We start from the raw sequence: 27,782 nt of genomic DNA on the forward strand, positions 1-27,782 counted from the left end.
TAAACAAAAAAGAGGTTTTTTTCTTAAAATATATGACTCCTCTGTTTTAATTTTACTCAAGATGTAGCACTGTTAGATATATGTAGCTAATGGTGTAGCCATGAGCTATTTACTTCCCCTGAGACTTAGTTTCCTCACTTGTAAAATGAACACTTGAACTATATAGCTTAGTGATTTATTGTGCAAAAAAAAAAACCATTTTGTAAACCTTAAAGCACTAAAGAAATATGAGACAGTGCTAGAATATTGATACGGAAATGACTAGAATTAGGAATTTCTTTGTCTCCAAAGAAGTAACACTGCAAAAACAAACAAACAAAAAACAACTTTGATATGTTGGACCATAAACATTTGGAAACAGATACTTTGTCTCTAAAAATTATCCCTCTCCCCCGGAATACTGAATCACAATCACATTTGAATTTGAATTTCAATAATATTGTGTATTAGGATAGGAAAAGTGTCTGCTGTGGACTCAGAGGACCTAGAGTCAAATTTCACTTCTAATAATTAACGCCTGTGAGTCCTTGGGCAAGTCATGTAAATTCTATTTCACTATCTTCAGTTTGTCTATTTTTAAAAGCTCCTTGAGGGCCTTTTCCCTCGTTTTGTATCTAAGTCTTAGCACAGTGTCTAGCACATAGTAGGTAATTAAGAAATGTTTATTAAATGAATGAATGCTGTAAAATAGTGGGCCAGATTCTGATAGTGAGGGAGGAGTAAAGTAGGTAAACTAGGAGAGATCATAGCACTATAGAATTAAATCTTGAAAGGACCAATTAGGCAGGATTCAAAGTAAAGTTTCCTGATTACAAGTCCAGTGCACTAGACAAAAGACAAAACTTCACCGGGGGAAAAAACATTAAAAAACAAACAAACAAAAGAAAAAAAACACATGCAGGTAGATTTTCTTGCCCATTTTCTGGAAAGATCAATTCTGCCAAATAACAGGACATTATTTTCATTTCAGACAAAAATGGGTCTAGTTTACCAGTTTTCCTGAATGTCATTGCTGCCTCCAAGCAAAAGACTACAAAGTTTGACATGACTTTCTACTGTAGAGAGTATTCCATAATAGCCATATGCCCCCTAGTGATCATATTGGGCACTGCAAGAGGCATTCAAGTCCTGTCAAGCTTCCCTATTTGTCTCTTTAACATGCACCATCTGGCAGAGTCTGTGACTGCTGGTTTCCTCCTTTGTAAAATGAAGTTGTTAGAAAAGATGACCTGTAAGGTCTAAAATCCTATGCAGTGTCCGCATGATTAAAAAAATGACGTTCAGATGTAATTCAGAAACAGGATTGCAATGTTAAAAAAGACAATTACTCATTTTTCTTAAGGATTCCCTTTTCTCCTGTGCCAATATTTTCCTGATCTTCACCAGTCCAGTTTAAGGTCTCCTTTACTCCATACATACTTCCCTCCTCGCTTTAGAAACATTTTTTCATCAAAGCCACTGAATTTTATGGCTTCTTCTACTCCCACATCCAGAATTGATTTAGAAGGATCTTTCCGGCCTTTTGTACAATCCAGAAAGCGCATCTAGAAAAATTATGATAGAAAATTAATACATTCTGAAATGCACCTATCACCTACTATCTCTAACATTCAATGAAGGTCTAATGACTTTACGTGTTCTGATGTTTTTCCCTCCTTTTATTTTATTTTTTTCCACCAGGGCTTAGTATAATGCCTGACACAGAATGGGTGCTTAATTAATGCTTGGTGACTAAGTGTATGCTAAGGTTTTAAGAGTCCTAAGTCTGTACTTTCGCTGGTTGGATTACACAGAGCCATATATTGTTACTTAGTTGGAGAGTCAAGAGCAGAAATCTTAAGAGCCTTGTGGGTAGAGTCTATGTCTTTGTGTTCATCACTAGGTCTAACACAGTCCCAGAAACTTAGTAGTAGTAATTCAACAAATTTCTGTTGAATTGGGATAAACTAAAATTTCCAAACCCACATTTTGGCTCAGATGTGGTTTTTAGAAAGCCAAATAGTGATCTAGCAGTTCATTTGACTCCTTTGAGTAATCTCAACAGCCTAATGAGAGATTCAGAACCATAGAAAGAAAGAATCATTAAATATTAGTGCCGGAAGGGACCTCGAGGGCTTCTAGTTCAAACCGATTACTTACAGATGGGGAGGCTAAGGCTGAAAAAGGTGAAATCACTTGCCTAAGCTTACCCAGAGAGTTAGTGGGGGAGGCCAGGTCTATTGACACCCAAGCCAATACTTTTTTAATTATCTCAAAGAAATTATTTTGCCCTCAAAAAATTTCTGTTTTTAATTTATATATATTGGCTCTTTACTATAACCAGTTTTACCGAATAATTGTCAAATCACTACTCCATCTAAAATGGATTCTGACATCTGTAAGGCAAGTTAGTTTTTAAGGCTAAAATAAAATCCTTTGTCACAATGTACATTTTCCATAAACAACCCTAAATGGATATTTGTTTTGACAAGAAATAATTACTCATTAATATATCATTCTTTTAAAAATATGAAATGCTGCTTTAGAAGCACTCAAAAATACACATATAGCTTAGCTCATTAAAATACAAGTATAGTTGTTATGCTTAACTGATTTGCAAGAAACATTGTTTTTATAGCTTGTTGACTTACATATTCATCCAGAATAAGGTAAGAATCTTTCATCTGCAATACAAAGGAAAAAAAATGATCAAAAATTTCAGATTTTTTACATGATTTTTACATGTTATTACAATAAAAAAGTGTTATTCAAATGCTCCATTGCAACATAGAGGTGACCTGCAGTCCTTGAAGGTTATGTCAGCAGACCCTGAGTTGTCAAGCCCTACTACACTTGCAGTACTTCAGTACAGGCTTGGTGACAGTCCGTGCACTGAGGTCCAGAAAGGTTCCCCGTCAAAAGCGTGACTAACAAATGATGAATCTTTTGACCACGGCAACTTTTGAAGGGTCAGTGTCAGTGGAAGGAGAACCCACATGGATGAACTTGTGGATCGCTGAAAGTCTATTTGTCATAGACTCATAACATATTAGAGCTAGAAGGAGAGCGACAGTTCATGAAGTCCCATCTGCTGGTTATGCAAACAAGAACACTAAAGCCTGGAAAAGTAGTGATCCTATACTCTTCCCTGATTGGATCACATCTGGGATATTGTGCTCACTTCTGAGTACCATATTTTAGAAAAGCCATTGAAAACTAGAAAATCTTTGAGTATTCAAAGGGTTGTTATATGAAAGATGGATTAACCTTGTTCTGCTTGGCCACAGAGAACCAAGCTAGAAATAATTGGTGGAAAGTTTTGAGAGGCAGATTTTGATTCCAAAACAGGAAATAGTTCCTAACAATTAGAGCTATCCAAAAGTTAAGTGGGTTGCTTTGGTGGAACCATGGGCAATAACTTCCCCACCAAAATTTAGAGCTGAAGGGGATCTCAGAGGTCAGATAGTCTTATTGCCTCCTTTTATAGAGGAAGAAACTAAGGCTCAGAGAGGGAAAATAGCTCGTGCTGAGTTATACTAGCATATATTAGCAGAGCCAGGATTTGAAACCAGAGCCTCTGACCCTAAACCCAGTGTCTATTACATATTACATATAACTGCTACATAGTAGAAAATAAAAGATCTCTTTTTCAGGACTATTGTTAAAAAAAAAGGGGGGAGGGGATTTCTGTTCTGTACTGGTATCAGTTGAATTAAATGACCTTTAAAGGCTCAAGTTAGAGATTACATGAAGTAATGATTTGTATATGTGCACACAAATACTTGAGCCAAGAGTAAGAGAATAATAATAGTATTTCAAGGTTTACAGAGAATTGTACAAATATCTCCTTTGATTCTCACAACAATCTTGGGAGGTAGGTGCTATTGCAGACAAGTCCCCCAGTCAGGAAATGTCTGAGGCTGGATTTGAACTTAGGTTCAATAAAGCCTAATACTCTATGTACTTCAGCGCTCTCTCTCCCCCTCTCTCCGTCTCTCCCTCCCTCTCGCCCTCCCACTCACCCTCCCCTCCCTCTTCCTCCCTCTCTTTCTTTTTTCTCTGTCTCTCTCACACACATATACACATACATACACACTATTTATGCATATATATTCCCACTAGATCATGTTGCCTCTAAGAAAGGAAAATAAAGAATTCCTTTCAAAATATGTGAGTAGGACTTCTGGCACTGAAAAAAAAGACTCATTCATAACATGTAGAGCTAAAAGACAAAAGTTTAGCCTCTTGTTTTACAGATGGGGAAACTGAGGTCAAGAGAACTTATTTTTGCGAGGCCACAGAAAGGAGAGATTCAAATAGAGTTCCTTAGACCTAAATCCACTCTTCCATGAGTGTTACTCAAATAACAAAGAGTAGAAATAATTTGAGGATTTGAAGTCTGAAGTCCTGGATTCAAACACTGGCTCTGCCACTTCCTACCTATATAACCTTGGGCAAAGCTCTTCTGCTTCTTGGGTTTCAATTTCCCCATCTGTAAAATGAAAGGCTTAGACTACATGACCTCTGAAGTCCCATCCAGATTTATATCTATGATCTTCTAATATTGATATCCTTGTACTTAATCTAGATCTGTGACAGTAAAAGAAACGGATCTTGTTTCCCATTACCTTTTTATTAGATTCAGGTACCAAACAGGAGACACCTTTATGCCGGTCTAGGAATTTTTCAAAGTCCTCATCACTAATAACAAATCTCTCTGCTTCTCTCAGGGCATCTTCCCCAGCATTCTCACCCTCAATGATTAGGCACTGGAACACCTGAAAGACATAGCATTGTCACTGTTTTCTTCAAAGTACCTTTCATTATTAAGGGATCAGAACGTGCTCTCTCCGGCAGCTCACTTACCTCTCTCCTTTACACACAGAACCCCCTTTGAATTAAACAAGTTTGTTACACAGAAAAGTCACTTCAGGGACATAGAAGTAGTTCCTGTAAGGTCTGTAAAGAAGGAAGAATTGCACCTAGCAGCAGAAACATTCAACAGATACTTTAAATAACAACGTTAATTGTTATTCATAGTTACAGAGCACTTTTACGTTTACATATCTTGTACATATTCCAGAAAGTGGCATACAGGTTAAATGTAAATTTCAACTAATAAAATTTTCAGATCTGATTAAAGAGAACGTAGAAGGCATTTAGGTGATGGAGATACAAGGACAAAAAGGAAACAGTCAAAGAGTTTGCATGCTTTAAGGAGAGACAACAAATACAAGTATATAAAAAAATTAATAAATACAAGGTAATTTTGGGGGAGGCATTAGAGTCTTGGGGGAATCAGAAAAGATTTTTTTGTAGGCTAGGGAGCTTGAACTGAATTTTAGAGGAAACTAGCAAATCTTAGGGGCAGCTAGGTGGCATGATGGATAGAGTGCTGGGTCTGAAATCAGAAGACCCATCTTGCTGGGATCAAATCTAGCCTCAGACACTCACCAGCTGAGTTAATATAAAATTAACCTGTATATTTTTATAAAAGATTCTATGCTTAATGGGAGAGATAAGATAAAAAGTATGTATTTTTGGCAAAGTTTACTTTGTAGCAGACCATGAGAGAACTCTTCCCAAATTGATAATTATAGAATTATTCAATTTTAGAGTCTGAATGGATCATAGGATCATAGGATCACTGAGAGTTAGGGCCTGAAAGGCCCTCAGTAATCACCTTGTCTAAACTTATTAGGTCATAAAGAAGGAAATGAGTTTCTCATTCCCTCCAAGGAGAAAAGACAGCTTTAATGTCTCATATCTTTCATTAAACCACTAAACAACTGTCCCAACAAACCCGTCCCTTTTTTTTCCCTGGATGCCATGATCTTTGCACTGAGGACCTGGTTTGGGCCCAGTGAATTCTTTTTGGCTGATGATAACCTCCTGAGTCTAAAATTCTATATTTCTTGATATTTCTAGTAGAATAGAGACTCAAGTGTTATTTCATATTGAAGGACAATCATTATTTAGTTGGCTGCCAATCTCATTAAACCCTCTATTTTAAGAAATAAAGGATCATTCCCTACTCTCTCCCAAATATTAAGGGTCATCCCCTGACTATTTCTTTGAAGTTGTGGTACTTGAATATACTTTCTCCCTGCATTTCCAGTTCTCAAATTATCCTATAAAGCAGAATCATGAAGAGTACTTAGTATTGGCTAAAGAAAAAAAAAAACACAGGAGAGGAACAACCTGGATAACCAAGATTTGGAACAAGTCTATTTCACTGACACAATGTTAAATAAACAGCGAAAATAAATTACATCATGAATAGCTCCTCATGTGACAAAAACTGCTGGGAGAACTGGAAAACATTTTGGCAAATCTTAGGTTCAGAACAACATCTTATGCCATATACTCCAATAGGTTCTAATTAGAAATATGTGAGCAAAAGATCACATTACAAAGAAAAAAAAGGGGAGAAAAATAGATAGATGACATCTTTCACAACTATGGCTATGTGTGGTAGAGAATTCTTAATCAAACAAAGGACAAAGTTAAAATAAATAATTTCAATTATGTGAAACTGAAAAGCTTTTGCAGAAACAAAGTCAATGGAGCAAGAATAACAAAGAAAATTGTTAATTGAGGAAAAAATATTTGCATTAAATATCTCTGGTTAGGACCATATATTAAAGATATATGAAGAATTAACACAGACACATAAGACCAAAAGCCGTTCTTCAATATATTAGCAGTCAAAGGACGTAAATAAACAGTTTTCTAAAAAAAAAGACTTACAAACTATTAACAGCCACAGAAGATTAGGTTTATAGATTTAGAAATTGAAGCGACCTCATAATTCTTATAGTTCACTTCCCTTCTTTTATGGATGAGGACACATGTGACCCAGAAACGTTAAATGATTTTTGCCTTGTACAAGTAGTACATATTAGAGAAGAATTTGACTGAAGTCATCTGCCTCTAGAGTCAGTTATTTTCCCCCATTGTATCAGTAGTCCTTTAAATCATCAACAATAAGAGATAGGCAAATTAATACAACTCAAGATACTACCATTTGTCCCCAAAGTTGTCTAAGATGACAAAAGATGGAAAGAATCAGTGGAAGACTGCCACTAACACACAAGTAATCAACCATTCTCAAAAGTCATTTAAATTGAGTTTTTTTTCAAAAGTGACTAAAACACTCATATTCTTAGACAAAGAGATCTCATTGCTAAGAAGAGAACCTCAAATAAAATAACAGAAAGGTCCTATATTTACCAAAATATACATAGCAACTTTTTTTAATGTAGAAGCAAATAACTAGAATCAAAGTAAATGTCCACCAATTTGGACACATTATGGTATATTCAAATATAATAGAATATGAAGAGTTCAGAGAAACATGGAAGGACTTACATGGATTGATACAGAATGAAATAAGCAGGAAAAGGAAAACACTATCCACAAAGACTACAGCAATGTAAACAGAAAGAACAATGACAAAAAAGTAAATTGAACACTATGTAAAAATAGAAAAGTGTTGAGAAAGATCCCCCTCCTTCCTTCTTTGCAGTGGTGAAGAACACAGGAGTGGAATGGTGAATACACTCTCAGATTCAGAATATGTGTTCACATTTGCTAAACTGCTTTTATTTCCCTGTTCAATTTTTTTTTTTTTTTGCAAGAAACAGATCTCCAGGTGGGGAAAGGGATAGGAATACTTTTAGACATTAATACAATTAAACAAAAGCATCAATAAAATTAAAATATTTGCAAAATACAAGACCTTTCCCTTTCTATGCAGCAATAGAACAAATGAAAGTCTTAGACACAAGATTCCATCTTATCATCTTAGGGCCACCTAGCGCACTGAAAGACTGAGGGACTTGCCCAGGGTCTCAAATTCAGTATGTGTCAGAAGTCAAACTTGAATGCAAGTCTCTCTGACTTTAAGGCTGGCTCCCTTTCCATTAGTCGAGGTTGCCTCTCATATTTTGTGGTTAGAATATTTTTTCCCCTTTCGGTACAAGCTCATTTACAATGAGCCATTTTTACTTGCATAAATATTGATTTTTATTGAATTTTTTACAGTTATGTGATCCTGGGTAAGTCACTGAGTCAGTGCTCTAGGCTAGCAACTCTAAGACTACAAGCTCAGATAATATCTAGATTGTTAGATAAAACATTTATTGAATGCTTTACCATGAGTTAGGCAATGTGCTAAGAGCTAGGGATGCAAAACCAAGAAAGTCCCTGACCTCAGGGAGCTTACATTCTAATGGGAGAAGATATTATATAAAGCTAGAAGAAAGATGGGGGACATGGAAGATTGTGGTGGAGGCCTTAGTTAGCAAAGAAAAGGCTAAAAAAGGTCTATTAGAAGCCAGCATGGTTTCAAAGGCCAAGTCTAAGTTTCCAGTGAAAAGGAGGTAGAGTTGAAACAGAAGTGTTGTCCTGAATTAGGAGAGGAAGTTTTCTTACCTGGAAGTTTTTTATGCAAATTACACCATGAGTCCAGTTTCTATCACTATCTTAAAGAAAATAATAATAACACTACATACCTTTTACTATGAGAAAATTCTAAGTGTTTAGTATATCTTTTAGCTTTTTTCCCCTCATACTCCTTCATACTATCATTCCTATTTTTTAAATGGAGAACCAAAGGAAAAAAAACAAAACAGAGAAATGTCTCTGGCCTGGTGAATGGATCCTCTCTATTGGGAAAGATATGGGTGACAAGGCTTGTAAGCATTCTGATATCCACCAGCAATACTGAGATGGAGTATTAAGAATACTTTAGATGGAGAATTGAGAGGGGATAGAGTATTCTGCTTCCAAACAACGAGTGACACAACTGACAGCTGGCTCCCTCATCTCCAAGCTTCACAGAGCTTGAGTTTTCACAAACTTTGCCAACAACAACCTCTCTAAAATGTTGTTTTATTAAAAAAATCAGACAACTATGTTTATGTACTTACCTTCCAGCGAACGGGGTTTAAGGATTGAATCTGTTCATTCATGTCTTCTTCCATGTTAAATCTGTTAATGACAGAATTGATCTTGAAAGCAACTCTATAATCTGCACACCACCTCCTCAGCTTCCACAGGTTCTCCACGTGATTCTTCTTCCCTTGTCCACGGCCAATCAGCACATTGACTTGCTCATCAAAACTGTCACATGAAATAGCGAGAATGTCTAGGTATTCACCTGGAGGGGAAAAAACAAGGTATTCACTTTTCCCTTTCCAAGAACTAGGTATAGTGAATAGCTTAGAAATCTTCATCAGTATACATATACATATACAGATATATGTACATTCACACACATATATATATGCATACATACATGCACATATGTGAATAGAATCACAGATCTAAAAGCTAGAAGGGACCTCAGAAGCCATGTAATCTAACATCTTCATTTTCTAGATGGGAAATCTGAAGTCTAAGGTAGTTTTCTACTATGTTTTTTTCCATTCTATTAAAAAAGGTTTGTTTCTTTCCAAACTCCCTGAGAAATAATTTATATACCACAGCTGTTTTCTAGCTTCAGTTTGGCTAGAGAATGGACTTGAGAAGATTAGCTTGATTTAGATTCATACTCATGTGTGATCCCATCATGAATTTATTGGAATTTGTGTTACTTGTAAGGCAGTCTTTCCTGCTGTAAATCTTCCTTTTTATGTACATATATTTTGAAAAGTATGAATATACATGATTTTAAAAAAATGTATATTGACAATGCCAAGTGTCAAGTAAAGGGATGGTACCAGCTGTTGAACACAGACATAGAAGTGTAGATTGTGAGAAGGTTGAAAGAGTTTTCAAGATCATTTAGTCCAACCTGCACATTTAAGAAAGGACTTTGACATTTACTAGCTGTCTGATTTTAGGCAAATCTCTGAATCTCATATTCTTTATGTGTAAATTACAGATAACAATTACATCACTCCCCTGTTGTGGGGCTCAAATGAGATCATGTATATTAAGTGCTTTGAAAAAGCGTGAAGAGCTGTACAAATGTTAGCTCTTTAATTCTTATCTCTAGCTTTTCTCCAATGTATCCTTCCATTCTAGTCAATCCAAACAAATAACTGACCTGGAGTCATAGGAACTCCCAACTCTGCTACTTACTGCCTATATGACCTTGAGTATATCACTTGTCCTCTCTGACCTAGAGGTGTTCCTCTGTGCAAATAGGGGAGCAATAACAGAACTGTTAGATAATTAGTTAGGTCCCTTCTGATTCTAAATCCTATGATCCCATGACTCTGTGATCACTCCAAGTTTTCACCCATCTTCCTCTTTCCTACAATGCCATCTTCTACTTGAAAAGCCACAAGATTTACAGAGCTGAAGAAGGAACTTTAGAGATGATCTAATTCAATACTCTGATTTAATTGATAGGAAATTAAGGAAAGGAGATCTGTTCACTTAACAAGGCTGGACAGAATTGGAACTAGAACCCACTTCTATCTGATTCCTAAACAGGTATTCTTTCAACTATGCCATATATCCAGTTGATCATTCAAGGTGCATCTTGAGTTCCACTTGCTCATAAATCCTCTCAAGCCTTTTGTCTTGATTAATTTTCTGCCCCTCTGAACATGAATGTCATAGTGTAGAAGAGCATTGAATTTGGAATCTAAAGACCCAAGTTTGAATCCCATCTCAGCTAATTACTTTCTGTATCTTTGTGCCCTTGGACAAGTTACAGTCTACCTGGTCATTGGTTTCCTTGTTTTTATGAAGTAAGAGCTTTGGACTAGATGACCTTCAGAATTATAGACCTATGATCTATGTTCTAGGTCTTATGAAGTCATGTATTGGAAATCAGAAGAACTGGATTCAAATAATGCTTTAGGTTCATGCTAAGCTAGTGAAAATCACTTTCCTTCTCCAGGTCTCAGTCTCCTTTTCTGTAAAGTGAGAATCTGGACTACGTGATCTCTAAAGATCCTTCCAGCTCCAAAATCTATACTTATTACTTGACCAGATTCCTTTACAACTCAAACTTTACAGACTGCTTGCAGAAAGTTTCTGGGAGTTTTGGTTTTTCCCCATTCTAGTTCCCTAGCCCAGTTGGTCTCAGTCTTCTGGGAGAAGGGAACAACAGACTCCAACAATGATAGAAAGTAGCACACAAAGCGCCAAACATGTGAGCACATAAGAATTTCACTCACCGTAATCCTTGAACCATTTCTCTCTGATCAGGCTCCCATTACTCACAATGCTGACACTGGGGAGTTTTAGTTCTTTTTTGCAGAATTTCACCAACTTGCCTAGGAATTCTCCCCTGTCATGTAGAAATGGCTCTCCTCCTGAAAAGTTAATTTTCTCCATACCTATCAAATGGCAGAGAAAAAAAAATTTTTTTTAATTTAAATTAAGCAACCATTTATTATACACCTACTAGATGCAAAGCCCTATGTCAAGGAGTCGGAATAAGCGAATGAAAAGCAAAACAGTCCTTATATTCAAGTAGCACACAAGAAACTATAGTATACATAATAGCTGACCTTTACAGAGTGTTCTGTTTCTGGATTTGTTAACTTATAAATATCATTCACTTTGAAAACATTAAGCATCTACTATGTACACAGAAAAAAAAACTTGCTATTTTAAAAATAAGCAATTTAGATAGTACTCATATTCATAATTATTATGTACTATTTTAGAATTGAAAAATAACTAGCTTTAAAATTTTTGGTTTTTAGATTATGGGAATATAATCTTAATTCAATTAGATTTAATTTCAAATGTTTTTGAAGCAACACCTAATTCACTCATCATAAACAGCATTGGGTAAGCACTTAAAATGTGTAAGGCACCGTACAAGGCACCAGGAATATTTCCAGGGAACAAAGAAGTATAAGATACAGTGTGATATGGAGGATTTAAAGTCAGAGGACTTGTGTTCAAATTCCCTCTTTTGATACTTTCTATCTGTATAATCTTGGTTAAATCACTTAATTTCCATGAGCCTCAGTTTCCTCCTTGTGAAATTAGGGAGCTGGCCCACTTGCCCTCTGAGGTCCTTTTCAGCTCCAGAGATATGATCTTGGATCCTATGATCTTATAAACTGAGTTGTATTCTTGTCTATTCTTCTTGATATTTGTATAACCTTGGGCCAATCACTTAATCTTTCCATTTTTCTGTTTCCTCATCTATCCCCCCCCCCAAAAAAAACAAAACAGATTTGGACTACAGGATTTCTAATATTTCTTACAGCTCTAAATCCTAAGGTTTGAAGTCTCTTCTCTCAAGACCCTTATAATTCGGTTGGAGGGTTAAGATGTGAACACAAGAGAGCTGGGATGTGAACACAAGAGAGCAATGGGATACTGGATAATAATGGATAACATGCTGAAAGAAGTTATACAGATATAAGTACTAACTTGTACAAGTACACGTTAAGGAGACAATGTTAAAAAATAGTTAAGGAAGATTTAATGAAGAAAGTGGCCCAGGGACATAGGATGGAATCAGGAAATTATACAGTTGACATGCAGTTTAGTGTATAGGGGCTAGATGGTAAAGGAATCATTTTATCAACCCTATCTTTTGCAAAATTACAAAATTAAAGAAATCTCAGACTTTGATAAGATTATAGAAGACCACTGACTCAAGGTTCACTGTGCTTGCCACCACACTATACTACTGTACTTCTAATACTGAAGTCTGAATGGGAATATTAGTCACAATGATATGATATTATGAAATATAAGTTGCTATTTGGAATAACTAAAGAATATTTCAGATATTTTATCTGTACAACAAAGTCTAATCTGTCCTCCTTTCACCCTTCCCTTCATCCACTTAAAATACTCTAGTCTAAATCCTTTTTTTTTTTGATAGATGAGGAAACTGAAGAATGTAAAGGTTAAGTGATTGGCCCAAGGTTACACAAATACCAACAAAGAAAGCCAGGAGTAACAGTGGTTATCCAGCTCAGCTCCAGGAATTTTGGGGAGGGGAAAAGAAAATCACTAATGGCAGCCTTTTTGATTTTTGTTCAGCTTTAATTGTTAGTGTGTTTGTCCTTTTATCCAAGTAACTTCAGAAAGACTTGTCTTTAAAAAGGATTATTTCTCAAGATAGAGACATTATGGAATCAGGAGACAATTGGTACCTGGATCCAATTTCCTTCTCTACCAAAGTCTAGCTATGTGACCTTGGGTAAGTCATTTATATACCTTAGATTGCAGTTTCTTCATCTGTAAACTGAAGATGTTATCACAGGCTCTCCTGGTAATATCTTCAATTTCCCAAAGTCTAATCTAAATCTTTCTAACTGTAATACCTTTGGCCTTGGGAAAAGTCAAGGCCAGCTGTTTATAGTTTCTTGTACATCTTTAATTTCAAAAATCAAAAGACCTAATAGAAGTAGTTTCTACCCTGAAAGTCCCCTCCACACCAGCCCCCCAAACATATGCTAATGAAATCTTAGACCTGTACCAAAAATATAATTACTAAAGAGAAGTACAAGAATTATTCACAAAATCCTAACTGCTGGAAGTGGGACAAATATTATGACACATGGACTTTACACAAACCACATCTTTGAAGCTCTGAAAGTTAAACACATAAATTTCCAAATATAAACACCAGTGAAAATATTAGCTAACACACTATATCTTTTTAGTTTGTTTTCTAGAATAACACTGCCTTGTTGGACAACAATGGTTACAAGAGTCTTTGTGGGCTTTGAGTCTACAAATACAAAAGAAGTAGAAACAAAACAAAGAGAAATAGCAGAAGAAAATGGGGGAAATGGAGACTATTGAATGAGAAGAAAGCAATGGGGAGAACAATCCGTGGCAGAGGGTAGAGCTATAAATAATCATTCATGAAAAGAAGCAGATCCCTTGACAACAGAGACCAGAAATGGTCCAGAGGAAGCGCAACATTGCGAGTAAAACAAGAGTCTATGGGCAGTCAGTGAAGGGGCAAACAGGCCATCACACATCATTAACACACAGTCTAAGGCTATGTTATGGTTCGGTACTATAATTGATTTTCACTATGATTCACCTGAATCATAACTACACTAAATTATGATCAATATTCTTCAGCTATGAAGGTAGGGAATTGTGTAGCACATCTTAGAAAGAGCTAATCCTTAGAATATTAAGCATTTCTTCTTTAAAGAATGCTATGATCAAAGTAGGAAGTCTAGGACAGCTAGATGGCAGAGAGAATAAACAGCTGGGCCTGGAATCAGGAACACCCTCTTTAAATTTGGCCTCAGAAACTTACTGTGTGACCCTGGGCAAGTCATTTAATGCTGTTTACCTAATTTTCCTCATTAGTAAAATGAGCTAGAAAAGGAAATAGCAAACCACTCCAGTATCTTTGCCAAGAAAATTCCAAATGGGAGTCACAAGAGTTAGATACAACTGAAAAACCTCTGAACACAATAAGAAGTTTTCTGTTTCTCTTAAATTTCTCTGCTCAAATCCCAGTCTTTTATAGTCATTGCTGTCCAGAAAGACAGTGCTGTTCAAGAACCATTATTCTAAAATATCTCATACTCCAGGAAAGGCAACATGATGCAGTGGAAAAGAGCTGGATTTGGAGTTAGAAGTTCTGAACTTAAATCTTGGCTCTACCATTTTCTGTAGGACATTGAATAAATCACTTATCTTCTCTAGGACTTAAGTTTCCTCACTTTTAAATCAGAGAATTAGATGAGATGGTCCCTTCCAGCTCTAAATCTTTTGGTCGTAAATCAGTACAAATAACTCAGAGATTCTTAACCTTTTTTCCCTTCACCTTTCTTTTTTTATATCATTGATCCATTTGACAGCCTGGTATAGTCTATGGATTCGTTCTCAGAATAATGTTGTAAAATTCACTACATAAAATATATAGGACTGCAAAGGAAACCGATTATGTTGAAAAACAACTACCAAATATTAAAAAACAAATTCTAGGGTCCTTTTAAATATACACATGGATCCCCTTGTGTCTATTCATAAATGACGATTTAAAAACTCTTGGACTACATAATTTCTAAGGTATTTATCTACTCTCAAAATCAGTTTTGAAGGTATAGGTAAAATATCTGAAATATTCTTTGGTTATTCCAAATAGCAACTTATATTTCATAATATCATATCATTGTAACTAATATTTTCATTAAAACTTCAGTATTAGAAGTATAGCAGTATAGTATAGTGGTAAGCACAGTGGACTTTGAGTCAGTGGGCTTAGAGCAAATTCTGACTCTTTAACTTGCTAGAAATGTGACTATGATCAGTTTCTTTAACTTTCTGAACCTGTTTCTTCATGTGTACAATGTAATTAATGATCCTTATACTATATTCTTCACGGGAAAGTGTGAGGAAAGTGCCTTATCACAGAAAGATGTAATAGTAATCTTCAGTGACCAGATGCCACTGTTTTTTTCTCTTTGGAGGACAAAAATAGTCCATAGATATAAAAGTGGGCCATGATTACAATTCTGCTGATACTTCTGCTTTCAAGTTAGAGTCTGCTTGTTTAACTTAGTACTGTACTTACATTGTTATTAAAGGCTGTGTGCCCAGTGATTGGGAAGCCTGACAAAATCATAAATTGCTTCCTAAAGGCAATGGCTTGTGGCTTTTTAATGAGATAAAAAAAGCCATTCTCCTGAGAACAGACATATCAGCACAGGTACTGTGTATTCATTTGGTGGACCACTGTCCCCTGCATATCACTCAGAAAACTCTGAACAGATTTAAACTCAGCTGAACAAACCTCAGGCTACCACTTTCTAATCCCTAGTTCAGAGAGATTTTCTTTTTATCCTCCCTAACTTTTGCTCTCTTGAGAATTCTCTGGAAGTAAACTTGATATGACATCCAAAGAAAGTATTATAGATATTTCCTGCACTAGAGTGCCCTGGGCAAAATAATTTAGAAAAAAAATCATTAATACTCAAAAAGATTTGTGATTTTAATTTGAAAACTCCCTTCAATGGCGCAAGTCACAACTCATCCATGCTTAAGGATGTGGGTTTTTTTTGTATTCTTAATATATCAGATTCAAATCCTACCATAAAGCCCCAAAACTTTCTGAAACAGCACTCAGCTCATACAATTCATACTCCTATCAGTTTGTTTGTCTGAACACTGTTCATGTGGTGGAATAAACCTGCTTATAATGTTACCTCATCTGATAAGGTATTTTTTTCCCCTTCTTTTCTTAGACCCAATTAACAAGCTGTGGTGGGATAAATGTATATTAGATTTGGTGGGATTGGTAGGGTCCAGGGCTTCCTTTTTGACTTTGTTTCAGCATTTTAAAACAGAAAAACTGTCGATGTTAGCTGGGAAAGAATAGACTCAACAATACTCTAGACCTTCAGGCTATTAGCAAAAAGCCTTTTAATTTCAGTGTGCCATCCTCCCCCAACTTACACACTTACATATACACACACATACATACATAAACACAAATACATACAACACACTGAAATAATCATAGGATTTTAGGGGTGGAAAACACCTTAAGCATCATCTACTTCAACTCATTCTTTTTGTAGGTGACATAATGAGGCTAAGAAAGAAGTGATTTGCTTAAGGTCACACAGCTAGTATAAAGACATGGGATTTAGAGTCAGAAACTCTTAGCTTAGTGGTCTTAGCTCTGCCACTAGCTGTGCAATCTCAGGCAAGCTTCTTCCTCTCTCTGGACATCAGACTTTTCATCTGTAAAAATAAAGGTTTGACTAGATCAGAGGTTTTTAACATGGGTTCTAAGGATTTCAGGGGTCTGTGAATTTAGGCAGAAAAAAAATTTAATCTTTTGTTTTCACCCACCTCTAACTGAAATACAGTATTTCCTTCACTATGAAAAGTAGGCAACAAACATCACAATAAAAAGGGCTCCATTGACTTTATCAGATTGCCAAAGTGCTCCATTTCACAAAAAAAGTTAAGAATTCAGGGGTTCAATGTTCTCTAACATACCTCCAAATTTAAAATTCCCATGGAAGGAGATTGAGCCAGGATTTGAAGCCAGATCTTTAGACTCTGAATCCAGCGCTCCTATCAGCAGTCTATGCTAGGCATTGGAGAACCTCAAATCAGACTCACCTGCTTCTTTAAGCATAAGGAGACCTCTCTTGGCTTCCTCCAGGGGAAGCACAAATGATGTTTTAGCGGTGTGGAAACAGAAACCACATTTGTAGTTACACTGGCGTGTGAAATGGTAATTGACACTGACGGGGTTAACGGAGCCCCCTGATACATCTTCAGCTCCTGCAGGCTCTTCTCTGGTTCCTTCTTTTTTCTCCCGGGGTTGACTGCTCCTTTTGCCACTTGCAGACCATAGCAGTGTCCCAAACGAGGAGTATAAATATATCAGGATCTTCCACAGAGACGTCAGCTGGAGGCTGAAAACATTAAGTAGCTTCTCAGCAAAGCCTGTTAGTGTGAGCAGCCACATCTCTGCCAGCTCTCTGACTGCTGTGCACAGCACACCACTGAAAGCTCACTTCAAATCCTGCTGTTAAATACCAGGGCTCTCATGGGCTAGCTTCTGTGTCACGTGTGGGAGGTAACATCTTTTTTTTTCAATTGAATAGTTTCAATTTCCTTCTTCAGTGAAATGAAAATTGGAACCCAGACAAGAAATTACATAATCCATGTTATGAGGAAACGAAATTACTTTATCAGGATTCCCTCTTTCACCTGCTGCTTGCTGGTTACACAACATCGTAGTGTTCCTGATGCCTTGGGGAGATAACCTAAGCTTAGGGCCTGCCTAGTACTGCTCTTGAGAAATATTTGGAAGATATTTTTCAGTGGGCCAGTGTCTTCTTTGATTTGGGGGAAACTTCCTGAGGTTTTCTTATTTTAAACTATGTCTTTGAAGCTGTGCTCAGGCTCTCTGATATCACTAGACTTATTCTAACAGATGATTTTTAGCTTTATAAAATCAAAGATCTAGGGTTGGGAGGGGGTATTAGAAGCAGGGCCTTTCTCTCACCTATTTTCTTCCAATTGTTCCAGTCCAAATCAGACTGCCTTTTCTTGAAAGCCCTCTGGAACACCAACTCCATAATTCACAAAGGAACAAGGGTGCTTTCATCTTAAATCTTTTTTGTTTCTCATTACTTTCATTTCCTGGCACTCACTAAGGGTCAGGTATTGTGATCCTGGTTATAAGAGTTAATTAACTAATTGACAATAAAATGTAAACTGACTATTTCAAAGGACTCGTGATAAAAAAATATGCTATCCACTTCCAGAGAGAGGAGTGATGAACTCTGAGTGAAGATTGAACCTTATTTTTTTTTTCATTTTATTTTTCTTACTTTTTTCCCCCAACATGGTTAATGGGGACATGAAAAATAAATAAACTGACTCACTGACATCCTAATACCATACAAAATATTTTCCAGGGACATTGACTTCAGAAAGGCACCTGTTAATTCAAAGTCTCTTACCAATTAAATTTAATTAGATATTTGGAAAGGAGCCATGTAATGCTGCTCAGTTTCCCTGCAACTTGTGGGACCCTTTCTTTTTCTCCAATCCCTCCCTTCTCCATAAAAATATCTCAACCTCACCCTGGGAACTGAAACTGAGAGTCATCTTAGTGTATACAGTTTAAATGAGCATACTGGACTGTATCTGGTATTCCAGTAACCATCTGATGTCTGTACTGGCATATCTTATGCATGACTTTGGTAAAAGCTTAAGGTATGACCCAGACTGAGTCCCACTCCTATGATTAATCACTACACATAAACATGTAAATAGCATAAATACACATACACACATACAAACTAGTGAAGTACAAGTTTCTTTGGGGCAGAGGCTGTGGGTAGCTGGAGGCATCAGGAAAGCTTTCATGCAGAAGTTGATGCCTCAGCTATTTCTTAGAGGAAAAGAGGGATTTTGTGAGCTACAAGGAAGGAGGTATGCCATTTCAGGCAGGGGCAACTAATAGTTCAAAGGCATGAAGACAGGCTTTGGGGTGCCAAGATTGAGAAGACTAGTTTAACTAAATACAGAGTGCTGGATGGGGAGTAATGTCCAGTGAGCCTGGAAAGATGGGTTGGGTAGGGCTTTACAAATTAAATAGAGGAGTTTGAGTTTGTATTTTATCCTAAATAGAAAGCAACTGGAGTTGATCAAGTAAGAGAGTCACATGTTTAGATCTGTGCTTAAGGAAAACTCTGACAACAGTACATAACATATTTGGGAGTAGAGACTTGAGGAAGGTAGATCAATTAGGAGACTTGCAACTGATTGGATATGTAAGTCAAGGGAGAGTGAGGGATTAAAGATAATGTGATGTCGGGATTACAAGCTTGAGAGGCAGGAAAATGATGGTGTCTTCAGTAGAAAGAGGGAACTTTGGAAGAAAGGAAGGTTTGGGAGGGGGAAGATAATGTATTTGGCTTTAGAAAGGTTGAATTTAAGATTTCTCTATGATATCCAGGCTGAAATGTCTAACAGGTAATTGGTGATGAAGTCTGAAACATGGGCAAGGACCAAGGCTTAGGAAAACAGGAAGGGTGTGTGGGATGTGGTATAGTTGGAGATCTCCAGGCAGTGCTGGTGGAAACCCAGAATAGAGTAAGTACAAAGTTGGTCTATCAAATCACAGAGGTGGTTCCTGGGGTTGAGTCCAGTTTCTTAGTAGGAAGGAATATTTGTTGAACATCATTATAGGGGAAAAAAAGTCTTATATGTGAGTGTATACATATATATATATGTGCGTATAAAATATATATGTATGTACACATATATACACACATAGACATGTATACCCACACTGTATGTGTGAGAGAGAATATTTATTGAACAATAAATTGAACCTCACTAATATGTAAAGGAGGGGAAGGGAATAAGCATTTATATAGCACCTGTCACATGACAGGTATTGTTGTTACACAGTCAATTACTCATGTCTAACTCTTTGTGACCCCATATGGGGTTTTCTTGAAAAAGATACTGGAGTGGTTTGTCATTCCTTCTCCAGCTCATTTTACAGATGAGGAAACTGAGGCAAAATTAAGTGACTTGCCCAGGGTTACACAGCTAGTAAGTATCTGAGCTTGGATTTGAATTTAGGTCCTCCTGACTCCAGGTCCTGTGCTCTGTCCACTTAATAACCTCACCAAGAGTGAGGCTAAGGGCTTTTTACAAATATCCCTTTGAACCTCACAACATCCTCAAGTGGCAGAGGCTATTACTATCCTTATTTTGCAGTTGAAGTGGAAACAGAGTGTAAGTGACTTACTCAGGTTTACACATCTAGTAAGAATCTGAGGCTGAATCTGAACTCCAGCTTTTCTCTGACTCTAGGTCTGGTGCTCTGCTACCAGCTGCCTCTAAGGTTTCCAACTTACCTAGAAATTCCAATATATATGCTATGTTCTCTACTCCATAATATTCTAAGTTCTAGAAATTATGGAATAATAGAAGTATGACCTTAGAGTACAAATAATCTAAACTCATTTTAATTGACAAAACTGAAACCCAGAGAGGGTTTGTGACTTGCTCAAAGTCATATGGAAAGTTATTGATTAAATCAGTACTAGTACTTAAGACCCCTGACTTCTAGTCCAATGCTTTTAATTTTTTTTTTTTTACCAGACCATAGTTCTATTTTCTAATTACATTTGGGGGTATGTTTGAGATGTTTGAGCCTAGTGTACAAAATGTACACTTGCCAAAAAAGACTATTTTATGGAGAACTCACATGGGGCAGGCGATCACATGATGGTCAGAAGAAGTGATACAAGGATATTCTCAAGGTCTCTCTCAAGAACTTTGGATTTGACTGTGCAACATGGGAGACACCAGCACAGGACCGCTCAGCATGACATGCCCACATCGGAAAGGGTGCTGTGCTCTGTGAGCAAAGTAGAATTGAGATAGTACAAAGTAAACTTCAGGATGCGCAAATTTGGAGTATCCACCCCAAATATTCATCTGTGATAGAGCATTCCGAGCTCATCATGGTCTTATTAGCCACAGTCAGACACACTGAAATTTCACATTATCATGGTGATGTTATTTTGGTCCTCTTTGAGAATGAAGAACAACAACCAACCAACCAAGTATAGATTAGGGAGAGAGCCTATAGTAAGTGGGGGAAAAGATTAATAGAGGGATACCTGGGACAGCCTAAAATGATTTGAAAGCATGTACAGGCATACCTCATTTTATTGTGTTTCAGTTTATTATGCTTTGCAGATATTGTGTTTTTTGCAAATTTGAAGGCTGGTTGTAACCCTATGTTGAGCAAGTCTGTCAGTGCCATTTTCCCAACTACATGTGCTCCTATTGTGTCTCTGTGTTAAATTTTAATAATTCTCACAATATTTCAAAGTTTTCATTATTATTACATGTTATGGTAATCTGTGATCCATGATCTTTGATATTACTTTTTGATGTTATTTGTTACAATTATTTGGGGATACAGCCATATAAGATAGTGAACTTAATAAAGGTTATATGTGTTCTGACTGTTCCACCAATGGGCCTTCTCCATCCCTTGTCATCTTCTCAGACCTTCCTATTCCCTGAGGCTTTACAACATTGAAATTAGGTCAATAACCCTGCAATGGTCTCTAAGTGTTCAAGTGAAAGAGTCTATCTATCATTCAAACTTCATCGTTGTATTTTAAGAAATTGCCACAACCACCCCAATCTTCAACAATCACTACCCTGATCAGTCAGCAGCTACCAAAATCAAGAAAATCACCAGAGAAAAGGTGATCTCCAACTCGATGGAGACTCATATAATCGTTAACATATTTTTTGGCAATGAAGTATTTTAAAAATTAACATATATATTTTTATAGGCATAATATTATTGCACACTTAATAGACTACAGCATGGTAAAAACATAACTTTTACATGCACTGAAAAACAAAAAAAATCATACGACTCACTTTTATTGATATTGGATTTATTCCTTTGCTGCTTATCTTTCTTTCTCAAAGAGGATCAATGATGTCTTCACTTGTGTGTGAACTGGATTTAAGGGAAGTGAGCTGTGCAGTCATCAGCCTCACTTTCTCTTCTAGAGTCATCAAAGTTCAATGGCAAGACTGAGGATATCCCAGAATGCAGTGAGAGACCTTGACTTTTCCAAAGTAAGACCTTTCCCAGGTCTCAATTTGTTTGAGGCAACACCATTCAATGACTTAGGGCTAGGTAAAAAGTGAGACAAAGGATGACCTAATTTATCACCACAAAATATCAGTTTGGGAGGGGGAAGACTCAAAGTTTCTGGCCAAAACAGTATGCAATTGCTATTTACGCTTATTCTGAGTCATCCAAATCTAAACAAAGAGGCACCAAAGCTTGGGCTGGGAGCTATTTTTGGCCATTCAGTGAAAGCCAGAGTGATCTGGACTTAAAGGTATAAGTGCTGGCTATGGCCAATTTCTGCCACACTATTTTCCAGTTTTCCCACTAGTTTTTGTCAAACAGTGAGTTCTTATCCCAGAAGCTGGGGATCTACTGTTTATCAAACAGTAGACTTCTATGGTTATTGACCACTATGTGATGTGTATGCAACCTATTTCACTGATCTACTCCTTTATTTCTTAACCAGTACCAAGTGGTTTTGATGATTGCTGTTTTATAATACAATTTAAGATCTGGTATAACTAGGCCACCTTTCCTAGCACTTTTTTCACTAATTCCCTTGATATTCTGGACATTTTGTTCTTCCAGATGAATTTTGACATTTTTTCTAGATATATAAAATAGTTTTTTTGTAGTTTGATTGGGATGGCACTGAATAACTAAATTAATTTAGGTAAAATTATCATTTTTATTATATTAGCTTGGCCTACCCATGAGCAACTGATTTGTGATAGACTTAGTCCTTCATAGCAATGCAAAGACCTAAAACATTCCCAAAGAATTCATGATGCAAAATGTCATCCACATCCAGAGAAAGAACTATGGAGTCAGAATGCAGAATAAAGCAGACTGTTTTCTCTTTTGTTATGTTTGGTTTTGTTTAATTTTACTCATGCTTTCTCCCATTTAGTTTAATTCTTCAATGTAACACGACTAATGTGTTTAATAAGTATGTATGTGTAGAACCCATGTATGACTGCAAAACATATTGGGGGGAGGAGGAGAAAATTTAAAACTTATGGAACTAATTGTCGAAAATTGGAAATAAATAAATAAATAAATTTGAAAAGAAAAAGCATAGGAGATCTTTTTTGTTTGTTTGTTTGTTTTAAAAAGGTTTTATTGGGGCTATGTAGAACCAAAACCATAACTTCCATGTATACCTGTATACATCCCCATCTTGCGTGCATCACCTCCCTCATGACCTTCTGATGAAAAACTTCATCTAAATGAAATCCAGATGATGTAAATACTAAGGATAGGCTTAAAGGGGTAGGAAATGCCACAATAAGGTAACCCAAAGTTTGAAGCACCAAGATCAGGAGTAAGCCAACATCCATGAAGACTCATGGATGAATTTCTCAGGTCCAGGCAACAGTGTTGTAAAGTGGAATGAATGTTGGAAGAGGAGTCATAATAGACCTGAGTTTGAATTCCAATTCTAACATTTATTGGATATTCGATCCTCAGAGTATCATTACAGCTTCAACCTCGGTTACTAGCCACTTAAAGGAATATTATGAAGAAAGAGACTTATAAAACCTAAAATTTTATGGGGAGGAGAGCTCTGTTAATAATCTCTGCTACTGAGTTTCTTGAAAACTTTGGAAGTGCCTCACCCAAAAGCCTGGTAGCTACTCTGACACCTGAAAATCAATTTGCCTCATAGTTGTTATATTGAAAAGAGTACTACTGGGTTTAGAATCAGAAAACATGGGTTGAAGTTTCCTCATCTGCGAAATGAGAGAGTTAGCCTAATTGATCTCTAGGGTCCCTTCCAGATTTAAAAATCTTAAGATTCCCCCAGTGTGAACTTCTCAAAAGCAGGGGTAGACTCTCATCCTTCCATTTGTATCCCTGGTCTTGCTTTGCTAGAGCTAGAGAGCAAGTTCAAAAATAAAATCATCACCACCCTGCAGGCATTTTTCTTTAATGAAGTTAAGTATCAGTGAGAAAAGAGTAAACCTTGCAAGATGGGACACTGTAGACCAAGAAGGTTCCATGTTCCAAAATTTTCCTGCACAGATTCACATGCAGCTATTTTAGTTTATAACAACATTCCTCTTTTATACTTTTAATAAATTGCTTTATAAAATTTATCAAAATTTACAAAATATTCCTATTGTATAAAATGTAATTATACATTTACAAATTCTATGTTTATAAAATTTGATGAATACATTTTATACTTTTAAATAAAACATTTATTTATAAATACATTTATAAACATTTTTTCTTTTAAAAATATAAATTATATTTCATTCTTTTTCATTCCTTCCTTTATTTTTATGAACATCTACCTGCTTTCTTGCTTTCTAATGTGACTTTGAGTCAAATAATTCATTTCTCTGAGTCTTATTTTCCTCTTCCAAAAAAAAAAAATTGCATTACCTGCCCTATCACCCTCTTAGGGACAATACATGTGAAAGATCTTTAGAAGACTCTAAAGCTCCCTGAGTGTAGGGGATCATTAGAAGTTTACTTAAAACCAAAGGTATACAGGTAGTTCAGGTCAGGTATTCACTCTCTTCCTAAAGCTTTCATGATACCTTTTGGGGACAATTTCTGGATGAAAATAGAATTTGAGTTCAAGATGACTTGCATTTTCCTTGAAATGGAAAGTGAAAGTAAAAAGGAACACTGTGTTTTCCTACATAGTTTCCTCAAGGGACTTAGGGATTCAGGAAATTTTTTCGAGTATGGGATGATACTGAAGCCTCCTTATGATTAAGCTTATTTAAGTTTATTTATTAGTTGCTAAGGCAAATTAGGAGTGGAGAAACAGAAATCTCTTTAATGGTTTCAGCATATATTTTAAGCACAAGGCCTGAGGACCTGGTGGACCAAAGCTGCTCCTTGAGAAGCTTCTTCTCTGGTCAGTCCAATCATCTTAATGTCCCTGGAACACATACTCCTTTTTCTAACCCTGGCACTCTGCTGTCCTCCTGCCCTTCCAGGAAAAAGAATGACGCAAAAATGACCCTAGAAGAAGGTGCCCAGACCAAGAAGGACAGCTCTTTGTGGTTTCAAGTCCATATAATCTTTTCAAAATATAATTGAAACATACTTACTGTGTGGCTTTGGGCAGGTCACTGAACCTTTCAGTGCCCCCATATAACTCTCTTTGACTATAAGTTGCTGAGCAGACTCTGACCTGCATTGGTAGGGGATTTCTTCAATGGGAATGCTGGAGCTTACTTCTTATGCCAATACTATCATGCTGCCTCTGACCTAGAAAGAAAAAGGACACCATAGAGAAATGAATGGAGTTTTATCTTTCCCCACATTTGATATCTGTCGGCCTGAGAGCTGTCCAGTAGAATGCAATCTCCTTGCAGGCAGGGTCTATTGTTTTACAACAGTTTGTATAGGGAATTCCCAGGGAGAAAACTCCCTCAACCAATGTTGACTAGCATCTCCTCTGCAACTCACAGTTGCCCTGGGCCCCTAAAAGATTAATAACCTACCAAGATTCATATAACTAGTGTAAGTCAGAGGTAAGGACCCTTAAAATTATCTAACATCAATATTTCACATTTACATAACCCTTCAAGATTTGTAAAGCGGTTTTCTTTAAAACAGTTAAAGAATTGCAAGTACTTCTGTCCTCATTTTACATATTAGGAAACTGAGGTTGAAAAGTTATGTGACTTGCCCACAATCACACAACTAGTTTAAGTTGGAGACAAGATTTGAGCTTATGACTTTAAGTCCAATACTCTTTCCATTCTGCTCCACCCCTTCATTATCAGGAGTCCCCAACTTCTGATGAAGATATATCATAAAGGAGAAGGAGTGGCTAAGAGTATACTATTAGGAACACAGTTTGGGTACATTCTGAGATCTTCCTGTTGTAGTCAATGTGCTTTGAGGCAGGGATCACATTATGTCAATTCTCCAGTGGTGCAGAAGGGGCCTAGAACAGCAAAGATGACTCTTTGTGGTTTAACCTAAAACAGTTGGGCAATATTAATAGTTAGAGTAAACGACTTACACAAGGAACATAAAAGGGCTCAATCCTCCTGGTTTCCCTTTCCAGAGGGTACAACTTGCAGCAGAACACAATAATGCCCACACATGAAAAGACAGTCCCTGAAGACTCAGATCTTTGTTCCAGTGCTGTTCCTTTTTATGCCTTTCTTTTGCTTCCATAATCCTGTGTCTTAAAACTTAAAAAAAAAAAAAAAAGGTTTGCTTCACACCATCAGAGGTTGCCAATCCTTCATTTAAAAACAGGGCCTCCAGGAAATTTATGTGGGAACAGAAACATCAGGGCCTTTTCCCAGTGCAAATACTCACACACATTTATTCCTGCCTTTGTAGTTGTACTATGATGTCATTTTCACCTTTCTAACATGTCAAGAGATTAAGATGGTGCCATTGGAAGGGTACTATACTGCAATAGAAGACCATGGTTTGAGTTCTGGATTTCCCATTTACTTGCTGTGTGGCCATGGACAAGTCATTTCACATTTCTAAATTCAAATTTCCTCATTTGCAAAAGGAAGTAAATAAATAGTATTTCTTATGCCTTTACGTTCTAAAGATGTCTGGTTCTAGGTATCTTCCATTGTTTTTTTTCTCTAATCTGGTGACTTTATTATCTTTCTGATTTTTCATTCTTGTTTTCATTCTTGTTCTTACTCATTCCTGTCTACTACTGAAGTCTCTTCCTATTACCTCATCCAACCTACCTATTCTTCTTCATCTATCCAAATCCTATCCATTTCCCTGGCTCAGTTTAAGTACAGACCATTAACTCTGTGAAACCCTTGACTCCAAACTGATCTCTACATTCTCTGAAGTCTATTGTCTGGACAATATTATTTGATTACATACTGTCTTGTTTTTCCATTGAGCTATCTATATTTTCCCAACTAGATGAGACTGGAAACTCCTGGGGGACAAATTGTCCCTGTTTCAAGTTTCTTCCCTCATCAATTCATGCGTCATATAGATGCTAGAGTGATTTTCAATTAATATGCACACAATAGGCAGATATGACCATGTCACTCTCCTACTAAATTCCACTGGCTTCCTACTGTATATAGGACTATCTATCTATCTATCTATCTATCTATCTATCTATCTATCTATCTATCTATCTATCATTCTATCTATGCTAGTGTGGCTTATATAGTCTTTCACAACTTAGACCCAAACTATCTTTCCAGTCTTGTTATGAATTATTCCCCTTCCTGTAATTTAAAAATTGGCTTTCTTTCTGTTTCTCACAGAACATTCTATCTCCCATCACTGTGCCTATACATTGGATATCTCTCCTGCCTGGAATTCATTCTCTTTTCATTATAATTTTATAAAATTCCTCACTTAAAAAATCAGCTTAAACATTATCTTCTACATAATGCTTTTACTGACATCCCCAACCCCCAAATGCTTCCTTCCCTAATTATATTTATTTTTACTCTGTAGATATAATTTACATAATATATAATTTATAATATTTATTATTATTTATATAATATTTAATTTTTAGTCTGTATATATTATTTATATAATATAAAAGTATATTTATATTTACATATACACACATGCATGCACATAAATAAATGTGCATGTATATATATGTGTGTATACACACACACAAACACACAAATATATATACTCAAGCACATTTTGTATAAGACTCTCCTTGTTGGTGGAGAATGTTTACTTAATTCTCTCTGTTTGCATGAGGGGGCAGAGTTGGTGAGAGCTTAGAATAGGTCAAATATTAGTT

The 27,782-nt window shown here is 36.4% G+C and overlaps 1 protein-coding gene across 3 annotated transcripts in view; it reads right to left on the minus strand.

The window, feature by feature from the left end:
* Positions 1 to 1,244: 1,244 nt before the first annotated feature.
* Positions 1,245 to 27,782, minus strand: part of RSAD2 (radical S-adenosyl methionine domain containing 2) — a 31,613-nt gene continuing 5,075 nt past the window's right edge. Inside the window, exons 3-10 of one of the 3 annotated variants that reach the window (XM_072634289.1) lie at positions 26,037 to 26,211; positions 25,114 to 25,273; positions 17,020 to 17,318; positions 11,118 to 11,279; positions 8,913 to 9,142; positions 4,608 to 4,757; positions 2,631 to 2,663; positions 1,245 to 1,544 (exon numbers count right to left, since the gene is read on the minus strand). In XM_072634289.1, coding sequence (XP_072490390.1) covers positions 1,380 to 1,544; positions 2,631 to 2,663; positions 4,608 to 4,757; positions 8,913 to 9,142; positions 11,118 to 11,279; positions 17,020 to 17,318; positions 25,114 to 25,202 — 1,128 coding nt within the window. In that variant the 5' untranslated portion in view covers positions 25,203 to 25,273; positions 26,037 to 26,211 and the 3' untranslated portion in view covers positions 1,245 to 1,379. Of the gene's footprint in view, positions 1,545 to 2,630; positions 2,664 to 4,607; positions 4,758 to 8,912; positions 9,143 to 11,117; positions 11,280 to 17,019; positions 17,464 to 25,113; positions 25,274 to 26,036; positions 26,212 to 27,782 lie in introns of those variants that run through there. The other 2 variants (XM_072634290.1, XM_072634291.1) reach the window with 2 other exon arrangements.

Source organism: Notamacropus eugenii, chromosome 1, assembly GCF_028372415.1.
Source record: "Notamacropus eugenii isolate mMacEug1 chromosome 1, mMacEug1.pri_v2, whole genome shotgun sequence".
Lineage (NCBI taxonomy): Eukaryota > Metazoa > Chordata > Mammalia > Diprotodontia > Macropodidae > Notamacropus > Notamacropus eugenii.